The 25,083-nt window shown below is 53.6% G+C and overlaps 11 protein-coding genes across 18 annotated transcripts; 8 read left to right on the top strand and 3 right to left on the bottom strand.

The window, feature by feature from the left end:
- Positions 1 to 768: 768 nt before the first annotated feature.
- On the top strand, positions 769 to 2,200 carry H310_10958 (enolase 2). The gene has a single exon (XM_008877458.1). The coding sequence runs from the start codon at positions 805 to 807 to the stop codon at positions 2,167 to 2,169; it is 1,365 nt and encodes a 454-aa protein (XP_008875680.1). The 5' UTR covers positions 769 to 804; the 3' UTR covers positions 2,170 to 2,200.
- A 505-nt stretch (positions 2,201 to 2,705) lies between these two features.
- H310_10957 (hypothetical protein) lies at positions 2,706 to 5,545 on the top strand. The gene is made up of 3 exons (XM_008877457.1): positions 2,706 to 3,806; positions 3,865 to 4,387; positions 4,444 to 5,545. The coding sequence occupies exons 1-3, from the start codon at positions 2,742 to 2,744 to the stop codon at positions 5,508 to 5,510; spliced, it is 2,655 nt and encodes an 884-aa protein (XP_008875679.1). The 5' UTR covers positions 2,706 to 2,741; the 3' UTR covers positions 5,511 to 5,545.
- Positions 5,546 to 5,911: 366 nt separating this feature from the next.
- On the top strand, positions 5,912 to 6,559 carry H310_10956 (hypothetical protein). The gene has a single exon (XM_008877456.1). The coding sequence runs from the start codon at positions 5,937 to 5,939 to the stop codon at positions 6,390 to 6,392; it is 456 nt and encodes a 151-aa protein (XP_008875678.1). The 5' UTR covers positions 5,912 to 5,936; the 3' UTR covers positions 6,393 to 6,559.
- H310_10955 (hypothetical protein) lies at positions 6,353 to 9,255 on the bottom strand. The gene is made up of 10 exons (XM_008877455.1): positions 9,061 to 9,255; positions 8,940 to 9,010; positions 8,816 to 8,875; positions 8,513 to 8,751; positions 8,154 to 8,457; positions 7,429 to 8,097; positions 7,113 to 7,363; positions 6,820 to 7,063; positions 6,673 to 6,768; positions 6,353 to 6,619 (listed from the first exon to the last, which is right to left on the bottom strand). Exons 1-10 carry the CDS (start codon positions 9,188 to 9,190, stop codon positions 6,407 to 6,409), a joined length of 2,277 nt encoding a protein of 758 aa, XP_008875677.1. The 5' UTR covers positions 9,191 to 9,255; the 3' UTR covers positions 6,353 to 6,406.
- A 553-nt stretch (positions 9,256 to 9,808) lies between these two features.
- H310_10954 (hypothetical protein) lies at positions 9,809 to 11,246 on the top strand (the record flags this gene model as incomplete). Its single annotated transcript, XM_008877454.1, has 2 exons — positions 9,809 to 10,210; positions 10,260 to 11,246. The coding sequence occupies 2 exons, from the start codon at positions 9,809 to 9,811 to the stop codon at positions 11,073 to 11,075; spliced, it is 1,218 nt and encodes a 405-aa protein (XP_008875676.1). The 3' UTR covers positions 11,076 to 11,246.
- A 2,567-nt stretch (positions 11,247 to 13,813) lies between these two features.
- On the bottom strand, positions 13,814 to 14,398 carry H310_10953 (hypothetical protein). The gene is made up of 2 exons (XM_008877453.1): positions 14,350 to 14,398; positions 13,814 to 14,279 (listed from the first exon to the last, which is right to left on the bottom strand). Exon 2 carries the CDS (start codon positions 14,249 to 14,251, stop codon positions 13,979 to 13,981), a length of 273 nt encoding a protein of 90 aa, XP_008875675.1. The 5' UTR covers positions 14,252 to 14,279; positions 14,350 to 14,398; the 3' UTR covers positions 13,814 to 13,978.
- A 126-nt stretch (positions 14,399 to 14,524) lies between these two features.
- Positions 14,525 to 17,567, top strand: H310_10952. 2 transcript variants are annotated; one of them, XM_008877452.1, is made up of 2 exons: positions 14,525 to 14,957; positions 15,012 to 17,567. In XM_008877452.1, the coding sequence occupies exons 1-2, from the start codon at positions 14,550 to 14,552 to the stop codon at positions 17,469 to 17,471; spliced, it is 2,868 nt and encodes a 955-aa protein (XP_008875674.1). In that variant the 5' UTR covers positions 14,525 to 14,549; the 3' UTR covers positions 17,472 to 17,567. The 2 variants fall into 2 exon arrangements, with proteins under 2 accessions (XP_008875674.1, XP_008875673.1); XM_008877451.1 differs by having other exon boundaries at positions 14,525 to 17,567.
- Positions 17,568 to 17,674: 107 nt separating this feature from the next.
- On the top strand, positions 17,675 to 19,687 carry H310_10951 (phosphatidylserine decarboxylase). Of its 5 annotated transcripts, none has more exons than XM_008877447.1 (11): positions 17,675 to 17,971; positions 18,026 to 18,096; positions 18,158 to 18,284; positions 18,332 to 18,451; positions 18,509 to 18,582; positions 18,630 to 18,795; positions 18,850 to 18,939; positions 18,987 to 19,106; positions 19,164 to 19,235; positions 19,286 to 19,504; positions 19,552 to 19,687. In XM_008877447.1, the coding sequence occupies exons 1-10, from the start codon at positions 17,696 to 17,698 to the stop codon at positions 19,472 to 19,474; spliced, it is 1,305 nt and encodes a 434-aa protein (XP_008875669.1). In that variant the 5' UTR covers positions 17,675 to 17,695; the 3' UTR covers positions 19,475 to 19,504; positions 19,552 to 19,687. The 5 variants fall into 5 exon arrangements, with proteins under 5 accessions (XP_008875669.1, XP_008875670.1, XP_008875668.1 ...); XM_008877448.1 differs by having other exon boundaries at positions 19,549 to 19,672; XM_008877446.1 differs by having other exon boundaries at positions 19,286 to 19,687.
- A 289-nt stretch (positions 19,688 to 19,976) lies between these two features.
- On the top strand, positions 19,977 to 23,997 carry H310_10950 (hypothetical protein). 3 transcript variants are annotated; one of them, XM_008877445.1, is made up of 14 exons: positions 19,977 to 20,362; positions 20,420 to 20,593; positions 20,642 to 20,993; positions 21,047 to 21,274; positions 21,331 to 21,345; positions 21,409 to 21,705; positions 21,766 to 21,842; positions 21,888 to 22,047; positions 22,179 to 22,210; positions 22,256 to 22,301; positions 22,346 to 22,489; positions 22,545 to 22,604; positions 22,652 to 22,895; positions 22,956 to 23,997. In XM_008877445.1, exons 3-14 carry the CDS (start codon positions 20,961 to 20,963, stop codon positions 23,612 to 23,614), a joined length of 1,995 nt encoding a protein of 664 aa, XP_008875667.1. In that variant the 5' UTR covers positions 19,977 to 20,362; positions 20,420 to 20,593; positions 20,642 to 20,960; the 3' UTR covers positions 23,615 to 23,997. The 3 variants fall into 3 exon arrangements, with proteins under 3 accessions (XP_008875667.1, XP_008875665.1, XP_008875666.1); XM_008877443.1 differs by having other exon boundaries at positions 21,042 to 21,274; XM_008877444.1 differs by having other exon boundaries at positions 21,042 to 21,274; positions 22,346 to 22,604.
- H310_10949 (hypothetical protein) lies at positions 23,504 to 24,018 on the bottom strand. The gene has a single exon (XM_008877442.1). It carries the CDS (start codon positions 23,988 to 23,990, stop codon positions 23,685 to 23,687), a length of 306 nt encoding a protein of 101 aa, XP_008875664.1. The 5' UTR covers positions 23,991 to 24,018; the 3' UTR covers positions 23,504 to 23,684.
- Positions 24,019 to 24,110: 92 nt separating this feature from the next.
- Positions 24,111 to 24,941, top strand: H310_10948 (hypothetical protein; the record flags this gene model as incomplete). Its single annotated transcript, XM_008877441.1, has 4 exons — positions 24,111 to 24,318; positions 24,366 to 24,478; positions 24,527 to 24,642; positions 24,710 to 24,941. 4 exons carry the CDS (start codon positions 24,111 to 24,113, stop codon positions 24,939 to 24,941), a joined length of 669 nt encoding a protein of 222 aa, XP_008875663.1.
- Positions 24,942 to 25,083: the final 142 nt, after the last annotated feature.

Here is a 25,083-nt window from a genome sequence, read left to right as displayed (position 1 = left end):
CTGACGAAATGTGCTAGTGAAACAGGCGCCGACCCGCAAGCATACGAACGGATATGAACTTGTCTTGTACTACGTAGTACGATCTTTTAAGTGCGTCCGGAAATTCCACCAATCAATGCACGTGATAGTCACTTCAACTTCACAGCGAGCGTTTTCCGGATTTGGTAGCAATATGATATATTGAGGGGGCGAAGACCCCTCGAAACCCCTCGCATGACTGCGCAATTAAGGGGTCGGAGGTGAGCAATCAGCATGCCCAGTCCCAATGGCAAATGGGCCTTGGATGCCTTGGCCGGAGCCCAATTGGACGTGACGTGTGAAACAAACCAACAGGAATGCGGTATCCGCAATGCCGCTCCTACATGGAACCACCACTGGAACCTTAGAGGTCGAAACGGCATGCCAACGACGATGCAAGTCCCTCGCATCTATCCGCTTCGACCTTTTGTGTGGCGTGGTTCAATCTAAAGTGTTTGGAGTGGCTCATGTAAAGTTGCTCTAGCGCTTGCATGGGCAGTGCTTTGGCATCACGACGGGTGGTTGTGCATGACAGGGGACGCAGGTGCCGTCCAAATCTACCGCTTTTCACCAAGCTTCACGAATAGCGCGATGAATTGTCAGTGGAGTCGACCCAAATGCACGTTGAGCTTGAATGTGCAAAATGGATTGGGCAAAATTTAACCAATCAAATTGGTTTTGATCTGCAATTTCGAGGATACGTTTCCGGATAACGAGTCGATGTGGAATCTTCCTCTGTCACTTTGGTATTTTCGACGTGACCAACAACAACACACTCCAATCGCCATGCTCAGCCAACAGCGCGCCGTGACGAAGTTGCTTCGCCAAACACAAACTCGCTTCGCCAGCACGATCAAGAAGGTTCATGCGCGCGAGATCATCGACAGTCGTGGTAACCCTACTGTCGAAGTCGACTTAACTACAGAACAAGGACTGTTTCGCGCGTCCGTCCCATCGGGAGCTTCCACCGGGATCCACGAAGCCGTGGAGTTGCGCGACAGTGGCAAGCGCTACTTGGGCAAGGGTGTGATTCAAGCAGTGAACAACGTGAAGAACATTATTGGCCCCAAGTTGGAAGGCATGGACCCAACAAACCAAGTCGAAATTGACCACTTGATGAAAGAATTGGACGGTACTGAGAACAAGGGTAACCTTGGCGCGAACGCTATTTTGGGGGTGTCCCTTGCTGTCGCCAAGGCTGGTGCTCGTGCGAAGAGCATTCCGTTGTTCCAGCACTTTGCCGACTTGTCTGGCAATAACAAGCTCGTGCTCCCGGTGCCTTCTTTCAACGTGATCAACGGGGGATCACATGCGGGTAACCAATTGGCGTTCCAAGAGTTCATGATCTTGCCGACGGAGGCGGAATCGTTCTCGGAAGCCATGGCCATGGGTTGCGAAGTGTACCATCACTTGAAAGGTGTGATCAAGAAGAAGTACGGCCAAGATGCGACCAATGTCGGTGACGAAGGGGGATTTGCGCCCAACATCCAGAGCAACCATGAAGGCGTGGAACTGCTAATGCTCGCGATTGAAAAGGCGGGATACACGGGCAAGATTGGTATCGGCATGGATGTGGCGTCGTCCGAATTTTACACGGATAGCAAGCACTACGACTTGAATTTCAAGAACCCTGGCAGCAAGAAATCGCCGTTGACTGGTGCGCAATTGGGCCAACTCTACAAGGATTTGGCCAAGGAATTCCCTATCATCTCGATTGAAGACCCGTTCGACCAAGACGACTGGGAGCACTACAGTGCCTTCACAGGGGCGATCGGGACCGACGTGCAGATTGTCGGTGACGACTTGCTTTGCACGAACCCGACGCGCATTGCCAAGGCTGTAGGGTTAAAGGCGTGCAATGCGCTTCTCCTCAAGGTGAACCAAATTGGCAGCGTCAGCGAATCCATCCAAGCCGTCAACGACGCCAAGGCCGCGGGATGGGGCGTTATGGCCAGTCACCGTAGCGGGGAAACGGAAGACTCGTACATTGCGGACTTGGCGGTGGGCCTCAGTACTGGCCAGATCAAGACAGGAGCTCCATGCCGCTCGGAACGACTGGCCAAGTATAACCAACTGCTGCGCATCGAAGAAATGCTCGGGCGCAGTGCCATCTATGCCGGCAAACACTTCCGAAACCCCCAGAAAGCTTAATACGTGCAATATATGACAGATGGGGTGTGAATGTGGCGTATGGATTACATGGAAGAAAGAGCATTGATGTACAGCGTGTGCAGAAAGAGAAGCAGCGATCACGCGAAACAAGTAGATGTCAACGAAGGTGTCGACGTCGCTTCGAGTGCGTGTGACCACGAGTTTCCGAGTGGTCAGCAATACGTATACAACACGTCACACGGAGGATGTGGTGCCGTGTCACGATCCCACGCGGCGGGAGACTGGAGTGGAGAAGGTTCTTGTGGTAACCCCAGTGACATGTGGTGGGGCGCCCACACCATGCAGATTTCTTACTGCGGACACCCCTCGGACACCTCGGACATGTGAGATGCCGAGAAGAAGGGCTTCCAAGTGACCATCTTGCCGTTCAAGCTCCATTCTCCCGGTTGCAGTCATCCTTCTCCATTCGCCCATTCTGGTGGAAGGGACTTCCACGGAAGGATGGGGATGTGATTGGACAACTATTATCCGGACAGATCTTGACGAAAGGTCGCCGTGACGAAAATCGAAAGAACTTGCAAAACGGGGCGGTCCCGCAACGAGGACGATCGATGGTCGAAAAGCAGACACCGCCAGTGGGGACGAAGCCCCTCATGGTGTCCATGCGGGAGATGGATACGCTCGGATTGAAGACCGGGCCGGGGCTGAAGGACACCATCGACTTCAAAGAATTCGACAGGCAAACGATCCTGGACGAGATCGCCAAGGTCGGGTTCATGTGCCCGTTCCATGAACATCGAGCTGAAATCGCCAAGCTCGAGATTCCACAGCTACTTTTGGTCGCGGACCGAGATGAAGTGTACGGGGAAAACTGGCTCCTTTGTGTTCGCCAAGTAGGCTACGAAGGCCAAATGGCCGTGATCGCGCAGCGCCAAGCAGCAATTGAAGCAGCTATCGCCGAAAGCAAAAATGCAGCTAGTGCTGAAGACGAACTCCTTACAGTCGTTTACGAGGACAAACCCATCGTTCCAAGGCCATGGGACTCGACTTCTGCCGACGACTCGCACGAACAAGTCCGGCTCCTCACCATCCACCCGACCCGCGCCATCATCTCAATGTCGGTAACCCGCCGCGCAGAAGAGTTCAACGCAGACTACAAGTTCAGCGACCGCGATGCCGACCAATGTTTTGTCGAGTGTCGCCAACACAAAGATCCCAACTACGACTTGACGCGGATGGAGCAAGATATCGGCCTCCAGGGCATCCCTGACCTCATTGACAACACAACCCAAACGTCATGGTTTCGCGCGGTGAATTCGACCCTTCAGTACGAGCCGATCAAGGTGGCGTGCGAGCTGCGAGAACGCGAGATGCAATCGAATCGCATGCAAACGTTTCTCGCAAAAGTACTGCCGCGGATGGAAGAAGCGCTCCAACAAAACGAAACCCTTGACATTTTCTTGGATCCGCTGGCAATCCTAGCCGAGGAGGAGATGGCCACGGGGCAGCACAAGACGGACAACAATATCAAGGAGCTGCGGACGTTCACGGACCTCATCTACTCGAAAAACAAGACCCTGCCATCCATCGACTGGCATCCCAAGAAATCTGGCGTCGTCGCCGTCGCCGCAGCGACGAATTCGTCCTTTTCGAAACGCGCCGACGCCACCGACAAGGTACATCTTGTTCGTGTGCGAGAGCAGGGACAACTCGTGAGCCGCGCGTGTATTGTAGGTGGACGGATCGTACATCCTGCTGTGGAACTTTGCCGATCTCATCCATCCCCAGCTCATGATGGAAGCCCCCCAAGACGTCATGGCGGTCAAGTTCAACCCGACCCAGCCTGGCATCGTCGTGGCGGGGCTTTTCAACGGCCAAGTGTGTGTGTGGGATATATCGAAAGCCGAGGGACACATCTCAAAGAAGAAGGCAAAGAGCACCGGAGGAACTGGAGCACACGACGCCCCGAAAGAAGATGCACACAAAACCATGCCGCCCGTCAAACCCATCTACGTGTCGTACATTGACTGGAGCCATCGGCGGCCGGTCGCGGACTTGCACTGGCTCCCACCCGGGCTCGAAGTGAACAACCGCGGTCACTTGACGTCGACGCAGGATCCACTGAGTCACCAATTTGTTACGATTGCCGGCGATGGCCAAGTGTGCTTCTGGGACCTGAGGTTCAAAGACCCAAAGTACCGCATGCTCAACCACGGCCGCATCAAGCAAGACAAGTCGCAACTGAAAGCGTCCAAAGGTATTATCTGCACGTCCGTCTTGGCCTCGCTAGTTGACTAAAACGCTGTGGACTAGATGGAAAGGACGCCGCGCCTGCTGAAGTTCTCTTTACGCCGCTGTACTCGATCACGTTGACCAAAGTCGACGGCGCGGGAGAGCTCGGGCTCAAGTGCATTGCCATGGAGCGCACGAGCAACGAACAGCCGTCCTCGCGCTTCTACTGTGGAACGGAAGAAGGGGAACTTGTGTTGGCCGACTGGCGACCCCACGCATCCAAGGACGAAGACTCGTCCACCACCAACCAGAACAATGGCGACGACAGCGTCGAGTACGTTCAATGGTCGTGCCACGATCACTTTCGCACGACCGTCGGGCTCAGTCGGTCGCCGTTCTTCCCGTACATACTTTTGACTGTGAGCGAGTCCAACTTTCACATTTGGAACGTTGGTCCGCACAGCACCGGGACCGCTTCGTCCAACACCCCCATATTCATCTCGCCGTTCTCGCTCGCGCCCCTCACGTGTGGGTGCTTCTCTCCCACGCGGCCAGGTGTCATCTACATTGGCAAGTCGGATGGCGTCCTCGAAGTATGGGATCTCTTGGATCAGTCGCATCGAGCGTCGTTCTCGTCAAGTATCGCGGCATGCTCGCTGACAACCCTCGAGTTTCGATCTGCCGTTCCAGCGATACCGACCGCCAACCCTCCTGGTCCTGCAGCCAACAACGCTGCCAATGCCACCACCAACACCAACAAGACCAACAACGCCTCCGTTGCCGCGCAGCAGCCCCCCAAGCAACAACTCCTGGCAGTCGGCGACCTCAATGGAAATTTACATATTCTGGAAGTACCCCGCACCCTGTCAAGGGGCTCGGCAGGCGAACGCGGCGTGATTGAAACGTACTTCAAGCGAGAGATTGTTCGTGTCAAGGCCGTGCTCGAGTACGCAGACATGGCCGCCCGGAACGCCACCGCTGCGCTCAACAACGCGCAAGCCGCGCCCGCCGTTGCATCGACCGCATCGACGGGGGCAAAACCAGCCACTGACGCCGACGACGATTTGTTCCGAAAAATGGAGAAGGAGTTCAAGGCCGAGCTAGGTATTGAAGACCACGTTGGTGACCACCTTGGCAAGAAAGGGTAGCGTCTTATACCGCACAACAAAACCACTGATTCAGGTTTTTGCGTTGGTTTGCCTCGATGATCGCGCAACGCTCCCAGGACAAACTATGCGCCGTGACTGCCACACAGAGCAATAGAAATGTATGCAGCTTCCAGTGGCCTTCAACGAAGCGTGGCGACAACGCACTCGACGACGATAGCTCGACGACTGTGCAAGCGTCGCACGACTGGATGCTGCTCGTCCAAGCGCCAAGATTCTGCCTGTCCAGTGGTCAAAGTGACGTGGCGCACGTGCAAAGGGCATCGACCGGCGCGCCATGAAGACAATCGCCACGACTTGGTACGAACATGGGGCGGACCGACGTTGTTTTTGCTTATTGAACTCCGGATACCGTCAAATTTCCGGATAAATGAGCACTTCACGCCGTGGGCAAACGGTGGAAGCGGAATGAGCATCGAGTACGCCAAGTACGAGTCCGAGCACGAGCTCGGGGACTTGATGGCGCTCTTCGAGAAGGACTTGTCAGAGCCGTACTCGGTGTATACGTACCGATACTTTCTCTACAGCTGGCCTGAGCTGTGCATCTTAGCCCGCAGCGGCGGCACCGTAGTCGGAGCGATCGTGTGCCGCCTAGAGAAGAGTCCGGGTGTGCTCAAGGGATACATTGCCATGCTGGCCGTGGACAAGGCGTTCCGAAAGCACGGGATCGGGTCGAGCCTGGTGAAGAAAGCTATCGACCAAATGATTCAGCTCGAGTGTGATGAAGTCGTGTTGGAGACCGAAATCACGAACGTGGCGGCGATTCGGCTGTACCAGAACCTCGGATTTGTGAAGGACGAGCGGCTTCTCAAGTACTATCTCAATGGCGTAGACGCGTTTCGGTTAAAGTTATGGATGCACTAGCGATTCAAGCTTTGCTACATGACAAAGTGCAATGTGGTTTTGTTTTCACTCCACTGAAGCACCTGCAACGTCTCGTACTGCTCGATACACTGCTTCAGCTGCGCTTCCGTGTACCCTTTACGAAGCACTAATGGCTCAATCTCGCTGTACTTGACGCTCGTTTCGTGTCGATCCCGCGTGTAGTCCAAGATCAAGCGATAGATCTTGGAGTTGGCGTCCGCCGACGGCTACCACGCCCGACCAACTCAGTCCCACATGCCCATCACTTTCAGCCAGGTACCTTATGGCGCGACGACCCGCTCTGGTCTTCTTCATGCAGCGACGCCTTGGACACATACACGAGCCGAATGGCTTCATCAACGTCCTCCGTCATGACCTACCAAGCATCCATCCATGAGGGCAGTTCAAGCCAACGACGGTAACCCACTGTGTTGGAGAAGCGCAAGCGAGCAAGAGCTTGCGAGAGCCGCAAGATACTGAGCAACTGGCGTGCAGTCATGGCCGTTTGGGCATCGTTGGTCGAGTTCTGGCCGGCACGGAGCATCACGTACGCTTCAACAACGTAGCTGCAAAGGGATTCCGGAATACTCGGCACGTATTGCTTGGCGATCGCGACAAAGTACCGGAGAACGTCGGCCCGGACCGGTTCGAACGCCATGTCGGGGTTCTTTCTATGCAATCATCGTAATACGGCGACGGCGAATGGCGGAGTTCAAGTACCCGAAGCGATGGACATGGGTGACGTGGCGAGCCAGCGCTTCGTCTTTGTCGTACTGAGCAATGTCCAAGATCAAAAACAGCAAGTCGAAGCGGGACAAGAGCGCGTTTGGGAGATTGATGTTTTGCGACGCCGTCAGCTTCTTGTTGTACCGGCCGTAGATGGGGTTGGCCGCAGCCAGCACCGACGACCGCGCATTCAGCGTCGTCGTAATGCCCGCTTTGGCAATGCTCACTGTCTGCTGCTCCATCACCTACATCGTGGTCATGATTCAGATGATCTGAAGTAACTTGCTGCTATGTCCCTTAGTCGACTTACCTCGTGGATAGCTGTGCGGTCCCCTTCCTCCATCTTGTCAAACTCATCGATGCAGCATATGCCCATATCCGCTAGCACGAGCGCGCCGCCTTCGAGCGTCATTTCCTTGGTGATTTGGTCACGCACGACGGCCGCCGTGAGCCCGACGCCGCTGCTGCCTTTGCCGGTCGTGTAGATGCCTCTTGGACTGATCGTGGCGATGTGTTTGAGCAGCTGACTCTTGGCAACACCGGGGTCGCCCATGAGGAGGACGTTGATGTCGCCACGAATCCTCATCCCTTCGTCCATGCGTTTCGTGACGCCGCCGATCATGAGCAACAACAGCGCCTTCTTGATGTCTTCGTGGCCGTAGATCTCTGGGGCAATCGATTGCGCCAGCATCGAGTACAAGTTGGGACATTCTTGCAGCCGATGAACTTCATTTTCCATTTCTTCCGACGCATCCATAGCACTGTATCGCTTCTTGTGGTTGATCACATGCGTCGCTTCGAGGTACGTTTCCGTGATCAACCCGACTTGCATCTGGCGCTGGGGACTGTATGGCAGCGGCAGGAAGATACCGCATATCGTGACCAGCGCCCCGGGCTCGCACGTGCGCGTGAGTTCGCCGCGCAAGTACACGGTCAGAGTTCGTGGGATGTGCCCCATCGGCACTTGGTCAGGCAGCTCCTGCACACAGCACAGCGCTTGCGTGAATTGAATAGAGTCATTGACCACCTACATACTTGAAATTTGACTTCCTGGAACTTTTGGAACTTGGATGCTTTCGTCTGCATGAGGAGCCGACCGTTCGTGCGATTCGTTGTGCACTTTTCACTCGGACATTGCACCAACGGGTTGAAATTGCGCGACTTGACCTCTTGGTACACTTCAAACGAACAGGATTCACACGTGTAGGTCGCGACGACAACGAGGGGCTTAACGTTGGATACGCGGGTCACCATGCCCTTGATTCGCACGAGGCTGCCGACCTTGGACGCCTTGACGTCGCGAATGGGAACGGGCTTCGTCTTGACCCCAGGAATCAACCTACAACATCGTCCTTGTAAGACGGTGACGACGATGGATGAAATGGACTCCGCACTGGAGCTCGAACCGACGCATTAGCGCAGGCGGGAAGATCGTGCGAACGTCCACGGGGTGGTCAGGATCGGTCGTGGCTTCTTGCACACGATGCAAACGCAGTACATCGAGAACGTCATGCGCTTGGGTAATATCCCGCGACGGCGGCGGCAAGATTTCGTCCACCGCGTCCGAAAACAGCGTCACGTACCGACGGGTGTTCCGTACGATGTTGCGAACAAAGCCTTCGTCGTTCTCAAACTACAAGTGGTCCGCATCATCGTGTGGTGGTCATTGTAGCACGGAAAGTATGAACGTGGTGTACCTGCAAGACGTCATCGAGAGATATCGCAATCGTGGTTCGCTGTCGGTCGGCAATCTCTTGCTTCACATCGCATTGCCGATAGTGAGACCCTCCAGTCTGCTCAAGAGAACTGTAGCACGCGTACCAAAATGTCAGCGTACTTGCGCGTGTTGGTCAAAGAGCACACAAAGTTGCGCAAAAAGTTGAGGCACTTGTCTGGACCAGAACAAGTTTCAAGTCCCCATGGAGTTCACCACCGAGAATACCTCGTTCTTCGTTGTAGTTCGGGTACCCTGTGACGGCTGGCGTGGGTGGTGCACCACCGCTGGAACTTGCTTGGGACGACGCCGGGCGATGGAAGGCGGATGTGTAGTTGTTCCGAGAAGCTGCATTCATCTTGCGCTGTCGTCGCGGCAATCCTGGCCAAACTCCCGCCAAGTAATCTGGATAAAGTCCGGTCAGGTGAGAATATCAATTCACAATATATTTGTTATAACAAATGGACATAATACGAAACTTGGTACAGATTGTGGATTTATGACACCGAGCAGCAAAATATACAATAACTAGTTGACATTGAACAATATTTTCGCAACAGTGATTTTGATCAGTCGAATCACAATGTATTTTTAAACACGTAGAGATAGGATTATACAAATGGTATAAATTTTGCAGCTATTCTATAAAATTGTGTTCTGACATAGAGTGTCAGCAAGTTCGTTGGGCAAAGCATGAACGCTCCATTACGCCCCGCCGCCAAATTCCCCACATGCCCTGGACTAGTGGGATACTTGACGCTTTCCAGAGCGCATGCCACGTCTGCCTTGTGAAAACATCGTGGCACTGCCTGTGGTACGCGAGACGTACACGCAGGTGGTCTAATGGTCTAATTCGGGGTGTTGACGGCCGTCGTGTTCCTGTGCCTCGTGTGACTCGAGCACATCCGTGGCGTACGCCAGTACGCACTTGCACCAGCGCCGGCAACTGAAAAAGAGTCATTTTCACTTTCAAGGTATGGGAGTCACAGGCACTCCCACATCGTTCAGTCGCCCAAAGTGGACTCCTCCCCAAGAAACGCATTTGCAACTTCTCGCAACGTCGTCCCTGAACGAATTCATCGACGGATGCAATCTCACAAGCGGCGAATGGACGTTGAACGGCTGCTCGAACCAAGCTCCATTGCTTGTTCGCAACACCGCGCCACATGCGATGGCAAGTTCGGTGCAGCTGGCGGGTACCATTGACGAGATTGCGCACATCTTCAGACGTTTCCAGCCTTTTCAGCCCTTCGATGCCAAAGAGTCGGCTTGCATCGGATTTCTGGGCTCCAAGTCCAATCATCACCACATTGCCATTCAGTGGATGCTCCTGGACACCCCTCCGCTCACACGCGGCCGCGATGCCTGCATCATGGATGTTCGTGACTTTCTGTCATCATCTCTGTAACTCATCGTTGATGCTCTAGACACGCAATGTGTTTTCACGAGATGGGAAGCGGGGCTACGCATGCCTGTTTCAATCGATCGATATCCCGGAATGCCCAAACCTCGAAGTCTCCCACAAATATGTTCGCGCCAACATCCAGCACTCGGGTTACGTTTTCACTGAAATTCACCGTGGTCTTGTGAATGTCGTGCAGTCGCTTCACGTGGCCTTTGGTGGACATTTCCCGGCATGCTTCGCCCATAGGTACATGAAGAAGCAAGTGGCCACAATCAAATCGTTGGAGATGTACATTCGACAAATCCGAATTCAAGACGCGGCATTGCTGTACCCAGTCCAACCATACAAGCAGTGCCCATGTTGTCGCAAGGTGTTTGGCATGTTCGAGCGCACAAAATCATGCGTTGGATGCGACGAAGTGGTTTGCGTCGGTTGTTGCTCCATTGGTCTCGTTCATGGCAGAAAGGTTGTGCCGCTTTGCATTCCGTGCGTCTTGATTTCGATCTCAATGCCATCAACGTCGTCTCTTGGAGTACTTCGAGCTCAGATCGAACGCCATGTCTCGTCCGTCGACTACCCGGAAGAAGAACAAGATGTCAAGGAGCAGGCGTCTTCGATTACCGGCCGATCCAATATGTACATCATGCGTTCGTTGGAAGAAACCCATGCGATGTCGGAAGATGTTGAATTTGACACCCCCCAACCGCAACGCGTTCCCCCACTTGGCCGAAACCGAGGTCGGTCCGAGAACAGCAGCGGCGTGTGGGAAGACGCAATTTGGAAGTTCCACTCCAACCTGGAGCGCTTCAAGCACCACAAGCTCTCACGGACAATCTAATGCTAACCGCGGACCCCACGGAGAAATCGCCATGGCACCACTGGTAGTTCCATAATGTTTTTCTACTAGTAGTACATACTACAAGTAGTACTTCACACCACAAATTTCAAAGTCAAATTCCCCAACAAAAAATAGATGAGAATTCAATTTAACATCAAGATCGTGTCCTTTCCGTGATCATACTGAAACCAAGTCAACACCTCGATTCTTCGCGCGCTTTTTCGTACCCAGTCAGTTTCAAACTTGCGTCCTAGGCCGGATGTCGACCGGTTCAAGCATCGCCGCCACGCAGTCCAGCGACACGATCGCCAAAAATGAAGTTGGGATTAACTTTGACAAGTCGTCTCCTAGCACGAACCATGCGGAGGTGTCGTTGGAAGGATTCGACACCATTGGAAAGGAATGTCTTGGTCAAGTCAGCATCGAGAGTACAGTCGGCGTTGACGCTATTTCCGCAGTGCCTGAGAGCAATTTGAGACTTTCCTGCGAAGATTCGACCACATCACCAAGCGAAAGTATCACGCATTCATTGGCCGATGCGGCATCAAACACAACCAATGAACAAGTACCAACAATTCACGCATCTGACGTCATGGATGAAAGACAAACGTTTAAAGTCCCAAATCATCAAGCAGTCGCAAAACAGGCGATCAAACCTGGCGAATCGTACCCAAGTCATGATGACTCACAAATTCCGCATTTTGATGTGCACGAATACAACTTGACGCAGAAATGTCGACGAGAAGATGACAGTAGCGATGGGGCAGAGATGGACCCTCGCCGACTCAGCTTCGGTGATGGTGTCCCTGTCACCAAACGTCCATATGACGCTCATGGAGAGCCCTCATATGAAAAGTCAACATCATGTGCGCAAGACGACGTCAGCGAGAAATCCATCTTCTCCATTTCCGATACACTAACGAAACACGAGGAAAGCCATGACGAAGTGGACAACAATTTAAGCTGTTGTCTGGAAAAGAAATCAGATTCAGAAGAAACAAACGGCAACGTCCTGATGTCCACCGCTGCTACGGTTGTCACTCAACCATATCGACCAAACTTCATCACACCAAATTGCTACTGCAATATTGCAAGCCCCAACATCATGGACTCCAAAGAAGTATGCACCACCAACATTTTGACGTCGACATCAAGTTCAGTGGTCAACTTTTCAAATTGCAATACTGGCAATTCGCCCTTGCCGACGAATGACCCTGAAAAATATGCCAATGCACCTTCGACACCGTACCCGGCTAATCAAACAATGGTGTGGGATCGAGTTGCAATGGATGCCAAGATCTCAACAAGTTTTGTTCAACCCAATCGATTTAAAGAGACGAAAATCGGTTCCTCAGATTTCCAGTCGAATGTGGATATCTTGAAACCAAAAAGCTGCGAAAGTAGAGTGAATTCAAGAACCGACGTTACATCGATCGACCGTGCCTTCAGCGACATAGTAGTTGTAAAAGACGACAGAGCAACACTAAGCCCACTGGCACACGTTGGGGTTGAGCAGAGTGATGTCGGCGCTTGTACGAGTGGAATCGCCTTCACATTGGCGAATCCATGGGGAGGTACTCCAAGCAACCAAGCTAAGATCAACGAAAACAAAGTTCTCTCCCAAGGTATCAAGGTACCATTTGTGTGCCCACAGGTCATTCAAGGTGCAAATATTTTTAGTAGCGCGTCATTATGCGGCCATTCAAGGAGAGCATGACGAAGAAATCCCCAACAAGGAAATCAAGAACGGTACAAAAAAGGCATAGTTTTTGTGTAACTCGACCCGACGAGCCGTCATTTAGTGCCCTGCCATCACAAAGAGTCAACAGAACAGCTTTGCAAGAATGATCCCTTCGTAGGTGCGACTAATTACGAATTCGACGAAGGTACTCGTGTTTCCATTCATTGCCACTGAGGTGTTGACTATTGATTTTACTACGACTTAGCCTCACCGAAGCACTTTGATCAAGTAGTAGTCGAAGCCCCTGTGGGTATTACAGAAGATTCAGAAGATATTCAAGCTGAATTGGGGCTTGAGGCCAAAGTCGATTCATGTGACGCCAAGTGGGACCTTGACACTCCACCTTTTGAAAACCGCACACAAGCTGAACAAGTCTACAATTCTCAAGTTCCTTCAAATATCCTTGTCCCTGATGTGCAAGCAACCGACAGCGAGCATTCTTGCTCACGAACCCATCAAATATCGAGCGATGATGCAACTGTCATCCTCGAATGTACAGAATCATTGACAACTCAAGCAAGAATGCCCGTGACTCCACCCATCGAAGCAGTACCTCATCGCATGGAAACGTCGGACGCAGAAGCACCCATGCAGGTACATCAATGTGTTGAACAGCTCTCATAGTCAACAGGTCGATTATTCTACGGACTCTCGTGGTGGAAGTGAAAATGCGAAACCCATCACACTACCTGAAAACCACGTGCAATCAATTCCGTTCTTGCCCGGAGGGAGAATTGTGAGAATGTGTCTTAAATCTTTGGTAAGTTCTCAACCCTTGAATAGAGTCATTCCCTCGCTGCGCTTCCACAGTGTGACGACGTCACACTCACCGACTTATTTGGTAAGAGTACACCCAACAACTTCATCACACTGGCGTTGCACTCATGCTTCAAGCGCCGTCATGCTTCAGCACCCAGTACACCACCTTCACATAGAGGCCCCCAACATGCACGTGATTCTGCACTGTCTAAGCGTACTCACGGTGAATATAGGTCATCAAGAATGCCGAGTCTGTGGTGCATTATGCCTGTATGGACGATTACGACAGAATGCGAGCTCGTGCAACTGGTCAAACTAGCAAAATCAAACGCCCTCCGACACCTGGCCATGGACTACGTCTGCGCAATGTCAATGTGATGGACGTCGAAGAGGGAATTTCATCTTATCCTTCCAAATCACCAATACCTCGAAAGGACGCTGCCACCAAGACTGCTTCATCAAATTCTAGTCCATTTGCGGTGTTTGAGGACAATACAGATTCCAAATTCAAGACGCCAAGTCCCATCATTCGAGTAAAGACACTGAAAACGTCCACTGGCAAGTCGAAGAAGAAGCGATTGTACTCGGAGGCCGACAAAGAAAACGTCAGCCCCAACTCCACTCCAAATCGCGGCAAGTCGAACGGCTTGATTGAGAGCAAGCGACAACGCAGCATCACATGACCGCCTTCAAGTTGCTTCAAACTTTGCATATCCAGTGACGTTGGTTCCTTGGCTGCAGTTCCAAATTTCACCAAAGCTCATTCATGCGTACCTATTCAATACATCCCTGCACGTCTTGTTGCCATCTCGTTCATCAAGCTGCTCTCCGACGCACGAATTCTTGAATTTTCATGGCTGTGCTGTGGGAACGTATCCGGATAATTCAAGTTCGGCCAATCCAATGACGAGTTATCCGGGCTTTATCTAACTTAAGATTCCATCACTGATTGCAGTGTGCGTGTCACTCGACGGATGAGCTTCCTCAAGAAACCCGACAACTTCGCTCTGGAGAGCTGGTTGTTTGGGGAGGACATTGATACGAAGCGACCATCTGCGCTGCAAGTGAGGTCGGCACCGACGTCTCGACCACATTCACCATCTCTGGGGTCGAATGGCTCTGGTCCTGTCTTGATGTTCAACCCCAAGCTTGTAGCTGCCGCCACAGACGCCGCCAACAAGATTCAAGACACATACAAGAAAATGAGCACGAAAGCACTCAACTCGCAATACCCCATGCCAATCAGCAAGCACTTCCGCAAATACCTGAAGGCCAAGCAACAACATTCGTTGGCTAAGACTGTTGAAGAGGACGAGTTGTTCTTGTCGCCGTCGTCCTACACGAGGCTACGCTCATACACCCCTGCATCACTGCCAGAAATTGTAAAGGACCCCAAGAAGCTTCCGTACCTGCTTACGTTTCTGAGCGATGCACAGACGATGGAAGGCAAGACGAACTACCACCAGGTCCTGCTGTTCCTTCTAGAACTAGAGCAACAAAAGGCCGTCGGGGCACTTCCACCGCTTCTCAAGCTCTTCAACAAGTACTTTACGCGAGCTTCCGAATTCTGCATCTCCGAAACCCTCGAACTCACCAACGAGTTGGAACAGCTCGTGCTGGCCAACATCCAGCAGCCCGACATTGGTTGGCTCGGCTTCCGACCACTGCAAAAGCTCGCGTTCAAACGACTCGCGCGAGAAGAGTTGCCGCGCTTCATAAAGAGCGACGCATACTTGAAGATGCTCAAGGAAGTGGAGCAAACTGCGGCGTTCGTCCCAATGGAACGGTTTCTCACACATCGCCGAGCTGCACACTATTTTCTCCTCTTCCTCATGCAACAGCGCCAGCATTTCGAGTTGTACTTCTGGCTCCACGTCGAATACGTTCTTCTGCCGTGTTCTTCATCGCAGCCCTCGCTATTCTGGTCTCTCACGGCCGACCTTGTAGCCAAAGCGGCGGTCGATTCCACTGCGATCCTGGACGGCACCAAGGCCACCCTTACTACAGCAGTCGCTTCGTCAAGTCGCCAGTCCCCCGATGCCATCACCACCGCGTTGGCAGCACTGAAAAATGCTCAGAAGGATATTGTACGTCTCTTGTCGGCGTCGTGGTACGACAGATTTGTCAAGAGCCGACTGTACGTGCTGGCCCTGCACGATCGCAAGTCGAAGAAAGTTCTCGACAGCGATTCAGAAGACGAAGCCGCGGCGCCATCGTACTCCGAGTACGACACGGATGTGTCGATCCCAACCTCATCTCTTGTCCACCACGAAGAAGAGAGCGAAGACGATTCGGACGACGATGCCAGTGACGAGATCGGTGACGAAGACGATGGGTCGTCGAACGATAGCAATTCCTGCCGCCGGCGCCGCATGCTCCGCTCCGACAGACTCGACTTGGAGAGCATCCTACGCAGCACAAACCTGCCCCCCGGCTTGCAAGTCCACTACCGACCCAACTACGTTGTCAGTGCCAACACATTGTCCGACTATTTGACCGGCGCCTCGACCTCCAACGGCGTCGATTCCATCGTGTTGTTCAAGACGAGCTTGGAACGGAGTAGCGGGCTCGAAGTGTCGTATGTTCGGCGGGACAAGACGGCGGTGACGACACCAGAGGCCCAGCGCAAGATCCAAGACTTGGCAAAGCGGATCCAACCGTTTTTGGTCCCGCACGGCTTCCTGACGAGCGCCAAGGAAGCGAGTCATGCCACGATGCTGCCGTTCCTTGTCCTTCAAAACGGTCACGACGACCACTTGTATGGCGTGAGCTACTTTACGTCGTGCAACTTGCCTCCTCCAAAGGGCGTTGCGACTGTGTCCGATGAATCCCCGTCTCCATCTTCCCCCTCTGAGGAGAACCGATATGGCATCCATGGCATTTGCCTCCTGTCAACGTATCCGCTGCTGGAAACACTGCGGAAACTCATGATACAACATGTTCGCCGCCATCCAGGCGACGCATGCGTGGTCCCGGACAACGCCCGGGAACTGTACGAAGCGCCTACGCCCAGCACCCCCACGACTCATCAAGGGTCGCCCGGTACTCCCCTCGTTTTCACGTCACCCCCAACGCCGCAGCGACCGCGCCTCATGACTGGCATGTCGTTCCTCGACTTGCCCCCGCCCGCACGACTGGACTTTTCCCTGGACGAATTGTTTCACCGCCTGAGTTCTGCCCTTGTTCTTGAAGTCGTTGCGAACGCCCTCCTCGAGCACAGTGTTATCTTTGTCAGCAACAGCTACACTTCCCTCACGATGTGCGCTGAATCGGTCCGGTCGTTGCTGCATCCGTTCACGTGGTGCCATATCTATATCCCGCTGCTTCCCAAGTCCCTGCTGTCGTACTTGCATTGCCCGACGCCCATCATGGTTGGCGTTCACCAAAGCACGACATCGAGAGACGACCTCCCCGTACCATCGGACGCGTCGGCGACGATTGTTGTCGACCTCGATCGAGGGACTATCGAGTACTTGGGGACGCGGCGTGTCGAGTGGGGCTCCATGGGTCTGCAAGACTCTTGTCCCTCCAAGCACCATATCCGTATTGTAGATGCCTTCCACGATGCCAAATGTCGCCTGGATGCTCTGTTGTCGTGGCGCCTATGCGTGGATGCAGTGGATGACCAGGTGATACCCGACATGCAAGATACAGGGAACCTCGACCAGCAACGAAGAAGCATCTTCCATGACCTGGTGTACTCGCTGCTGGACCACCACAACACGGCGTCGCTTGTCGTCGGCGACGCCCATGACTCGGTCATCATGTTTGACGAGATGAAGTTCACAGCGCTCCGACCTGCGCACGAAGCACCTTTCATTGAGAGCCTAGTTCGGACCCAAAGTTTTTCAGAGATCATCAGCACCCATCGCATCGGCACGTCCTGCGAAGCGTAACCACCTTCATATCCATCACGACGCGCAACGTGCTGTTTCGTTTCTTCGATGCGCACTTTGTCAGAACAATTTTGAATTTCCAGATATTTTTCCAGATTTTTTGGCAATTCTAGTGCATTGTGCAATGCACTTAAATGGACATTCCACCATGTGATTGGTTTTAAAACGTACTTAATGTTTGTCGATGCCTGTGGATTGGGGTCAAAGACACACTCGACAACGTAATGGCGATGCTACAGCGACCCGCGAGCAGGGTGCTCAAGCGACTGGGCTTGCGCTTCAAGACCTCATATGCTGCGAAGAAGAACGTAGCCAACGTAGCCCCAAAGATGAAGCCCACGGCTCCATGGTTCGGTCTCGTCGTTGGGTCTGCCGTCGGGGCCTACGGAGGTTACGAGGTGTGGAAGACGTGGAACGATGAGAAGAATCCTGCGCATGTCTACGATCGACTTCCTGGGGGAAAGACTGCTGAGGAGGACAACATGGGCTCGGACGCAAAGGTGTGTCAGTTCTCGTACTTGCATGACGATGGATTGCAGCTCGATGACGCGTAGATGTTCTTGCTGCATCTGGCGCCGTACCGCGCCATTTCCCGTGCATGGGGTGCCGTCAACAGCATAGAATTGTACGTATTCCCGACGAACGCCATGCGTCAACCTCATGCATGTGCTGACCACGGCATGTAGGCCCGTCTGGATGCGCGAACCCATCTACATGGCATGGACACGTGCATTCGATTGCAAGCTGGACGAAATGAAATACCCCTTGGAGCATTACAAAAACCTCGGCGAATTTTTCTCCCGCCCGCTCAAGGTGCCGTCTCTTCGCTTCGTCCATGCATTCAAATGCAGTGTGACTAGGACGGCATCCGCCCAATTAACTGGGACCCTCGTTGCGTGTCGAGTCCTGTAGACGGCACCATGGCGAGCTTCGGCGTTGTAGATTTTACAGACGACATTCCCGTCATGGACCAGATCAAGGTAGATACTCTTCGTCATGGAGTTCGTCGATTCGCTGCATGTGCTGACGAGGGGCAGGGCGTGCGCTATCGAATGGACGACTTCCTGGGCGAGGTGCCCGATTTCTTTACCAATCCGTCCGCCGGCAAACGGTACAGAGTCGTAACATGGTGCTATGACAATTCACGTGTCATGTCAGCTTGTTTCACTGTGTGATTTACTTGGCACCCGGCGACTATCATCGGATACACTCTCCGATCGACTGGAGCATGGGCGAGCGCCGCCACTTCCCCGGTGACTTGTTCCCTGTGAACTCACGCGCAGTGCACTTTGTCCCAAGCTTGTTTACGTGGAACGAGCGTGTGGTATGTGACTTGATGACCACGTGGAGGGGCTGGCCTTACACACGTGTGGTGTAGGCTCTCTTGGGCCGGTGGAAGCACGGATTCTTCTCGATGTCGCTGGTGGGCGCCACGAACGTTGGCTCCATGACGCTTGATGTTGAGCCGGTGCGATTTTGATCCATGATGACGCGCTGACGATGCGCGATGGCTAGAACTTTGCCACGAACAAGTGGAAGGATTTTTACTTGACCAAGGAGTGGGGTAGCTCCGACGTGAAGAAGTACGAGCGCCAGGAGCTGGTCACGCGAGGCGATCAAGTGGCCCAGTTTAAGGTGCTGCTCCCGTTCCACACAATGATGAAGATGATGAATACATCCCATCTGTTGTAGCTCGGATCGACGGTAGTCCTCGTGTTTGAAGCCCCCGAAGACTTTGAGTTCACGGCCAAGTCTGGCGATAAGGTACGAAGACTATGCCAGCCACGACGAGCGGCAATTGATACGTTCGCCAGGTTCGGTATGGCGCATCGATCGGGCACTTTCAGCAGTCGACGGACGGCGAAGTTGCCTCGTCAACATTTCCCAGCACGTCCGACATGATCCGTCTGGCGAACCAAACCAACGACCAAGCAGGGAAAGCATCGTACTTGACCGAGATATCCCAGTCGATCGGGCAAATGTTCTTTGGTCGTGCCAAGTAAACAATGGCAGTCAAATGCAACGATAGATGAGTATGTCCATGCATCTCCACAATCCTTCAACTCCTCTTACCCAGAAGAGGTGCAAAGGACGATTCCGCGTGGGCAAGCTGGTCTGAACATGGATGCTCCGTGCAAATGACTTGGCGCTTTGCGCTGTCAAGTTGTCGCTCTATCGTGATGTCGCTTTTTGTCCGTTTTCCCCGTGTTATTGCGTCATGTTTTGCATTCTCCGCTGGTAGAGGCATCTCTCAGTCAGGCCAGGAGTTGAAGGGCACCATCCATCAACAGAGCGTCTAGGTCGTGGAGTCCGTGGTATTTCGTTGAAACTTGATCTATCGGGCCCCAGCGTCGACCCTCCAGGAACGCATTGGAGCGCATCGCACTGACGCTCCATGACTCTGCTTTGTGTTCCTCACATGGCGGAATATATTGACGTTTGAAATGTGTAAACTCTCATATTGTATACCTTTATATAAAATGCCACGGGTTTTAGTACCTAACACGTCGTCAGCGTTTGACGACATAGGCGGCGGCATGAGAGGGTCGTCCACGACGCTAGTCGCTGCATTGGTGCTCGTTGCGTCATACGAGTATGCAACTGGAAGAGAAATGATGAAAGAGCATACGTGGTCGGCGAACGTCAGCGATGCACATTACGGCATAGCTGAAGCTGCGGACATCCACGACGGTTGCAAGTGGAAGCGGGTTTGGCAAGCAAACGTCACTTCCGACAAAAACGCGCTGTCCACTCATGCACATGTAAATGGGCCGGGGTTCTCTATCCGTGCCACAGAAGGATTGAATGAGTCAGCCCAAGTGGCGTTCACTCTCGATAGCACCACGTTTCCCTCACAGGGCAAGTTGGTACTTCGCGCGCAATTCCCAAGCGTAGGCAGCGACATGTCCATGCGTATTCGTTCGATCTCAACCAGCATCTTGTATTAGAGTCGGGGACTGCGATCGACGCTCAAGTTTGTCAAGCATTCGAAGGAGCTTGTCGTAGTCCAAGGGAGCAGCGCACATCCCACGAGTTTGATTGTCCATCCGGGGTCCCCACGAGCCAAAAGTATAGCCACACCGACGACTCGACTTCGACTGAAGGATTTCCCTTGCTTCCAAGTACGTGCAACGTCTGTCCCAGGCATGTCAGATCAACATCCGCCCCAGGAAAACAACCCGTTTACATCATCCGTGCACGAGTTTCTCCTGACATGGGACTCGCAATGGGTTCGATGGCACGTCGACAACGTGTTTTTTGCTGAAGCCCCACGGCCGACTTCGTTCTTCTCCACCGATGACGTCCACCCTCTTTCACTTGTCGTGGCGGTCGACCTCATCCCAGATAATACCACACGTGGAGCTCAGCCCGATGTTGCGCTCGCCACCGACGGTTCGGATGCTTTTGTCGTGCAAGAACTGCTGCTCATGGAGCAAACGTCGTCCGCGTGCGTACCCACCTTGACCAACCCGAACGACTGCCGACAGTATGCGATGGCCAAGTCCACGTCGGCCTTTCTCCGTACGCACTTGCAATACTCAACGGAGACTCATGCTGCATGCGATGTAGCTCAGATTCGATCCGGATCGTTGGAAGGGTCCTTGTCCCTTGAGCAAGTTTACGAGTTCGTGAACGACATCGTGCCGGACCTGCTCACTGACTTTCCGCATTTGTTTCGGACTGAAGTGATTGGAACATCCGTGGAAGGACGGCCGATCGTCGCGCTATGTCTCGGGGCGTGCCATGCACCCTCTCCGGCCCCGCCCCAGGCTCTATACACTGCGCTGCACCACTCCCGCGAGGTGCGCCCTTTTCGTCTTTCCTACAATCCTTACGTCCATGCGTTGTCGGGGAATAGCCCATGTCCATGATGGTACGTCAACCAAGCGCTGTAAATCCCCTGCCAATTTCATGTTGTTGTGTCGCGCATGCACAGAACTTGGTGTTTTTCATCGACCATTTGATCTTGGGGCTGCGGGGCCATGACCCCTCGATCACAGCGCTGCTCTGGTCTCGCCAGCTCTGGTTCGTTCTCGTGGTGAACCCCGACGGGTACGCGTACAACGAGGCAAACATGCCGAAGGACCCGGACGAGACGTTTTCGGGCCAACGAAAGAACCGGCACAAGTCGACGTGCAGCGAGACGGCCGACGTCGGCGTCGATCTCAATCGAAACTACGACGTTTGCTTTTCGCAGGATGCCGTCGGTAGCAGCGACGAAGCGTGCGCCGAGGTAGGCAGAAACAACACGATTCAATCCTTTCATCCAAGTGTGTGTCGTGGGATCGACTAGGACTATCGCGGACCAGCCCCGTTCTCCGAGCCTGAAACCCGCGCGATTCGCGATTTCGTCGACCGTCACAACTTTAGGTGCCGCGAGCTTCCACGTCGGCGTCGCTGATCGGTTGTGTGTAGCACGGCATTCAACTACCATTCGTTCGGTCAGTACTTTAACATTCCGTTCGCGTGTCAGCCCAAGGGCGTGCCCCCGCCGTTTGCCACGTCCGTGTACAACGCGCTCGCGGCCGACATGACGTCGCGAAATCGGTTTAAGTTTGGTCAGTCTTGGAAAGAGGTATGCATCGAGTACATCTCCGAAAACGCGTGGCGCCGCTGGAACGACGTGGTGTCTGACGATTGCCTTGCTTGCACCTTGGGAGCTCGATCGTTTGCTACGATGTGCTGACTCGCGGTGGCGTGGGGTAGAGCAACTTGTACTCTGTGAACGGGGAAACGAGGTGCGTAATGCGAATGCAACTGGTTTGGTTGATGGGATGCTGTAGCGATTGGATGTGGCAGGCGCATGGCATCTTTGCCATTTCTCCTGAGGTCGGGACTTGCTTGAAAGCTGCAATGACGTGGCAATTTCGTAGACTGGACCAAGCTTCGACGTCGACAACTTTCACGGGTTCTGGCCGTCCGACCCGTTGGTCATCCACGACATTTGCAACGAATTGGTGCACTCGAACTACGTCTTGGCGAAGTGGGCGGGACCACAGTATGCACTGATCATGCAGGTATATGCACCCATCGCGCTCTCGGTTGCATGTGCGAATCCTATTCGCGTCACAGGGATGGAGCACTGTGATCACGGACGACGGCAAAGTCGCGGTCATCACGCTGGACCTCTCGGTAGGTTGTATTCCTGGGTTGGATTGGTCACGTGGACCTTGTTTCAGGTTCGAAACATCGGGCTCCGGTCGCCGCACCAACCATTGCAAATCGTCGCAACTGTGGGCCTCCATGGTACCCCGAGCAGTCCTGTGTACACCCTACCGCCGCTCCTGCACGCGGCAGACCCTGCCAACGATGCCGAACTGATCAAGCTCGTCGTACCCCTCGAGACACCGTTGTCAGCTGCGGCGCCAGGTCACGTTTACACACTCCTTCGCGACGGCCGAACGTGCTCCATGTTCCGCATTTGTACGTTTCGGTCTTTGCTCTTTCTTGGATCGATATTCATGCACATGCTTCTCTGTGTAGCGCTCGGCAAAACGACGAGCGAGTTCCAAGTGTGGCAGCCGTTGGTATTGCCCCAGTGCGGATCCTGTGCAGCGTTTGGAAGCCCATTGTCAAACTCGACGCCTTCAATCGGTGGAGATATCAACTGCATGACGCTCGATGCGTCCATGGTAGATGTGAAAGCATCACCACCACTTCGCAATTTCATCGTCGGATCGTCGTCGACCGAGGACGCCGACGACATACCGACGGGGCGGCCCATGGTTGCCGCAGCGCCAAAGCAGCCCCGCGGCACACTCAGTGTGGCCCATCACGAAAAGAAAGCGCTTCTACTTGTCAGTCTTGTTGTTCTCCTCGGCATGGTCGTCGGGCTCATCGGACTCCGGCACGTCAAGGCCAAGCAGTCCGATGAGTATTCCAAGGTGTCCAAGTCCGAAACCCTCGATGACGGAGAAGGGCTCGACAACATGATCGACATGATTTCCCCCAAATGCATCGCTGGGCAGGCTGCAATCGAGAACGGGAGTCAGCTCGCCCAGCAGCGACGAGCACGATCGCCCCAGCGGGACGACGACGACGACGAATTGCTTCAAGAGCATCCCGTAAATCGTCGGGTTCGATCTCCTCCGCCACCGTCCGCTCGTGACGATAGCGGAAATTATAGCCATGACGAAGTGTAACCTGTTTAACGACTCTTGTTTCATGCAAGGTTGTTGACGTGCTTCGACGCAATGCGCGCGCACACTTGTCCTAGTCCGTCTTCTTAAGCTCTTGCTGCTTCGCCTCGTTGGTTGTCGCGCTGTCGTCTGCCCCCCATTGAAGCTTCCCTTGCGCTTGCAGACTCCGCGCTTCCATGATGAACCAGTTGATCGACAACGTCAGCCCCACGGCAAGAAACAGAAACACAAACATGTGGATGGAGTCCTCGATCCCGGTCCAAATCGTCAGCCCGATCACCAAAAGGAGTGTCACAAGTACCGCATTAACGGCGATCACGAACTTGTCGCCTGTGCCCGGCTCGAGCGCGGACTTGACGGCGTCCGCAAACACTCCCATCGTCGCACGGTCCAAAGATGGGCCGTCATGGTGGACAGGTATCCGGATAACCTGCTAGACTTGAAAGGGCACCATCCGGTAAACGCTGGCGGTGAAATATCGCGGCAGTTGCGCAATCCGATGAAGGTGGGGTTGGTGCTGGGTCTCGATGGAGCCGGGAAGACAGTGCTGCTTCGCCAACTCAGCCGCATTTGCAAGGACAACGCCCGTACCCATCCCGAGCTTGGATCCGTCTTCGAAAAGGTCTACACGCACCTCTTCTCACACTCGACACCACATGATGTCGCTCCAGAAGACACCGTCAACGTTGCGACCGTGCCAACAACAGGTCCCCCACAGCCTTCTCCCAATTTGGATTACGGAATGAGGTTGTAGGTGTTGAAGAGGAGACGATTTCATATCGCAGCATGACGGTCACGCTGCGAGAAGTCGGGGCGCCGATGCTGACCATGTGGAAGTCGTATTTTGAATCGAGCGACTTCTTCATGGTACAAGCGCTTCCGATGTGTTGTCCAAATCGCTCATTGTCGGTGTAGTTTGTGGTGGACATGACCAACTTCCCGCAGTTAGCGACCGCTGCTGTCGAATTCTTCAACGTATTGCATGCCCCGGCCATGCAAGGCAAGATGGGGTTTCTCCTATTCAACAAAATGTACTTGCCCGTACTTACCCTTGTGGCCGTCCATGTCTCCGTGGCTTACCCTTTCACTGGCCTGTAGCGACGCACCCTGCACCGTGCCGACGCAATGGCTTCGGTCCCTCTTTAGCCTCGATCAAGTGTGTGCTTCCATGAACATCTATGTGATCCAGATCAGTGCGACCACTGGCGACCACTTGGATACGCTGCTGTCCACAATGGCCGCGAAGATGCAACCGATGCGGTACAGCCAAAGGTTGAGTCAATTCCGTGACCCAAGTCAAAACCGAGTTTACCCGACTACTCACGCCTAAACAATGAAATCGACACTGCGACCATTCTGCGCGGCTACCGCAGGCATGACTATCGGTTCGATCGATGAGGCGCGGCCACAGCGGAAACAAGGTAAAACATGTAGTGTTAATGTACACGATGTGCGTCTGAAGAACTGCATGA

Source organism: Aphanomyces invadans (genome assembly GCF_000520115.1).
Source record: "Aphanomyces invadans strain NJM9701 unplaced genomic scaffold supercont1.29, whole genome shotgun sequence".
Classification (NCBI taxonomy): domain Eukaryota; phylum Oomycota; class Saprolegniomycetes; order Saprolegniales; family Verrucalvaceae; genus Aphanomyces; species Aphanomyces invadans.
Note: the sequence above shows the minus strand (reverse complement) of the source record. Positions and strands in the feature narration are given on the sequence as shown.

Coding starts and splice junctions, on each gene's coding strand:
- H310_10958 (XM_008877458.1), top strand. CDS start 805: ATGCTCAGCCAACAGCGCGCCGTGACGAAGTTGCTTCGCCAAACACAA.
- H310_10957 (XM_008877457.1), top strand. CDS start 2,742: ATGGTCGAAAAGCAGACACCGCCAGTGGGGACGAAGCCCCTCATGGTG. Junction 3,807..3,864: donor GCGCCGACGCCACCGACAAG/GTACATCTTGTT, acceptor CGTGTATTGTAG/GTGGACGGATCGTACATCCT. Junction 4,388..4,443: donor GCAACTGAAAGCGTCCAAAG/GTATTATCTGCA, acceptor GCTGTGGACTAG/ATGGAAAGGACGCCGCGCCT.
- H310_10956 (XM_008877456.1), top strand. CDS start 5,937: ATGAGCATCGAGTACGCCAAGTACGAGTCCGAGCACGAGCTCGGGGAC.
- H310_10955 (XM_008877455.1), bottom strand. CDS start 9,190: ATGAATGCAGCTTCTCGGAACAACTACACATCCGCCTTCCATCGCCCG. Junction 7,364..7,428: donor ACCGCACAGCTATCCACGAG/GTAAGTCGACTA, acceptor ACCACGATGTAG/GTGATGGAGCAGCAGACAGT. Junction 6,620..6,672: donor GCGGGTCGTCGCGCCATAAG/GTACCTGGCTGA, acceptor CGGGCGTGGTAG/CCGTCGGCGGACGCCAACTC.
- H310_10953 (XM_008877453.1), bottom strand. CDS start 14,251: ATGCTGCGTTGTCGCTTGCTCTCAATCAAGCCGTTCGACTTGCCGCGA.
- H310_10952 (XM_008877451.1), top strand. CDS start 14,550: ATGAGCTTCCTCAAGAAACCCGACAACTTCGCTCTGGAGAGCTGGTTG.
- H310_10951 (XM_008877447.1), top strand. CDS start 17,696: ATGGCGATGCTACAGCGACCCGCGAGCAGGGTGCTCAAGCGACTGGGC. Junction 18,452..18,508: donor CCGTCATGGACCAGATCAAG/GTAGATACTCTT, acceptor GACGAGGGGCAG/GGCGTGCGCTATCGAATGGA. Junction 18,796..18,849: donor TTACGTGGAACGAGCGTGTG/GTATGTGACTTG, acceptor CGTGTGGTGTAG/GCTCTCTTGGGCCGGTGGAA.
- H310_10950 (XM_008877443.1), top strand. CDS start 20,009: ATGAGAGGGTCGTCCACGACGCTAGTCGCTGCATTGGTGCTCGTTGCG. Junction 21,843..21,887: donor GTCGACCGTCACAACTTTAG/GTGCCGCGAGCT, acceptor GGTTGTGTGTAG/CACGGCATTCAACTACCATT. Junction 22,302..22,345: donor TCTTTGCCATTTCTCCTGAG/GTCGGGACTTGC, acceptor GCAATTTCGTAG/ACTGGACCAAGCTTCGACGT.
- H310_10949 (XM_008877442.1), bottom strand. CDS start 23,990: ATGGGAGTGTTTGCGGACGCCGTCAAGTCCGCGCTCGAGCCGGGCACA.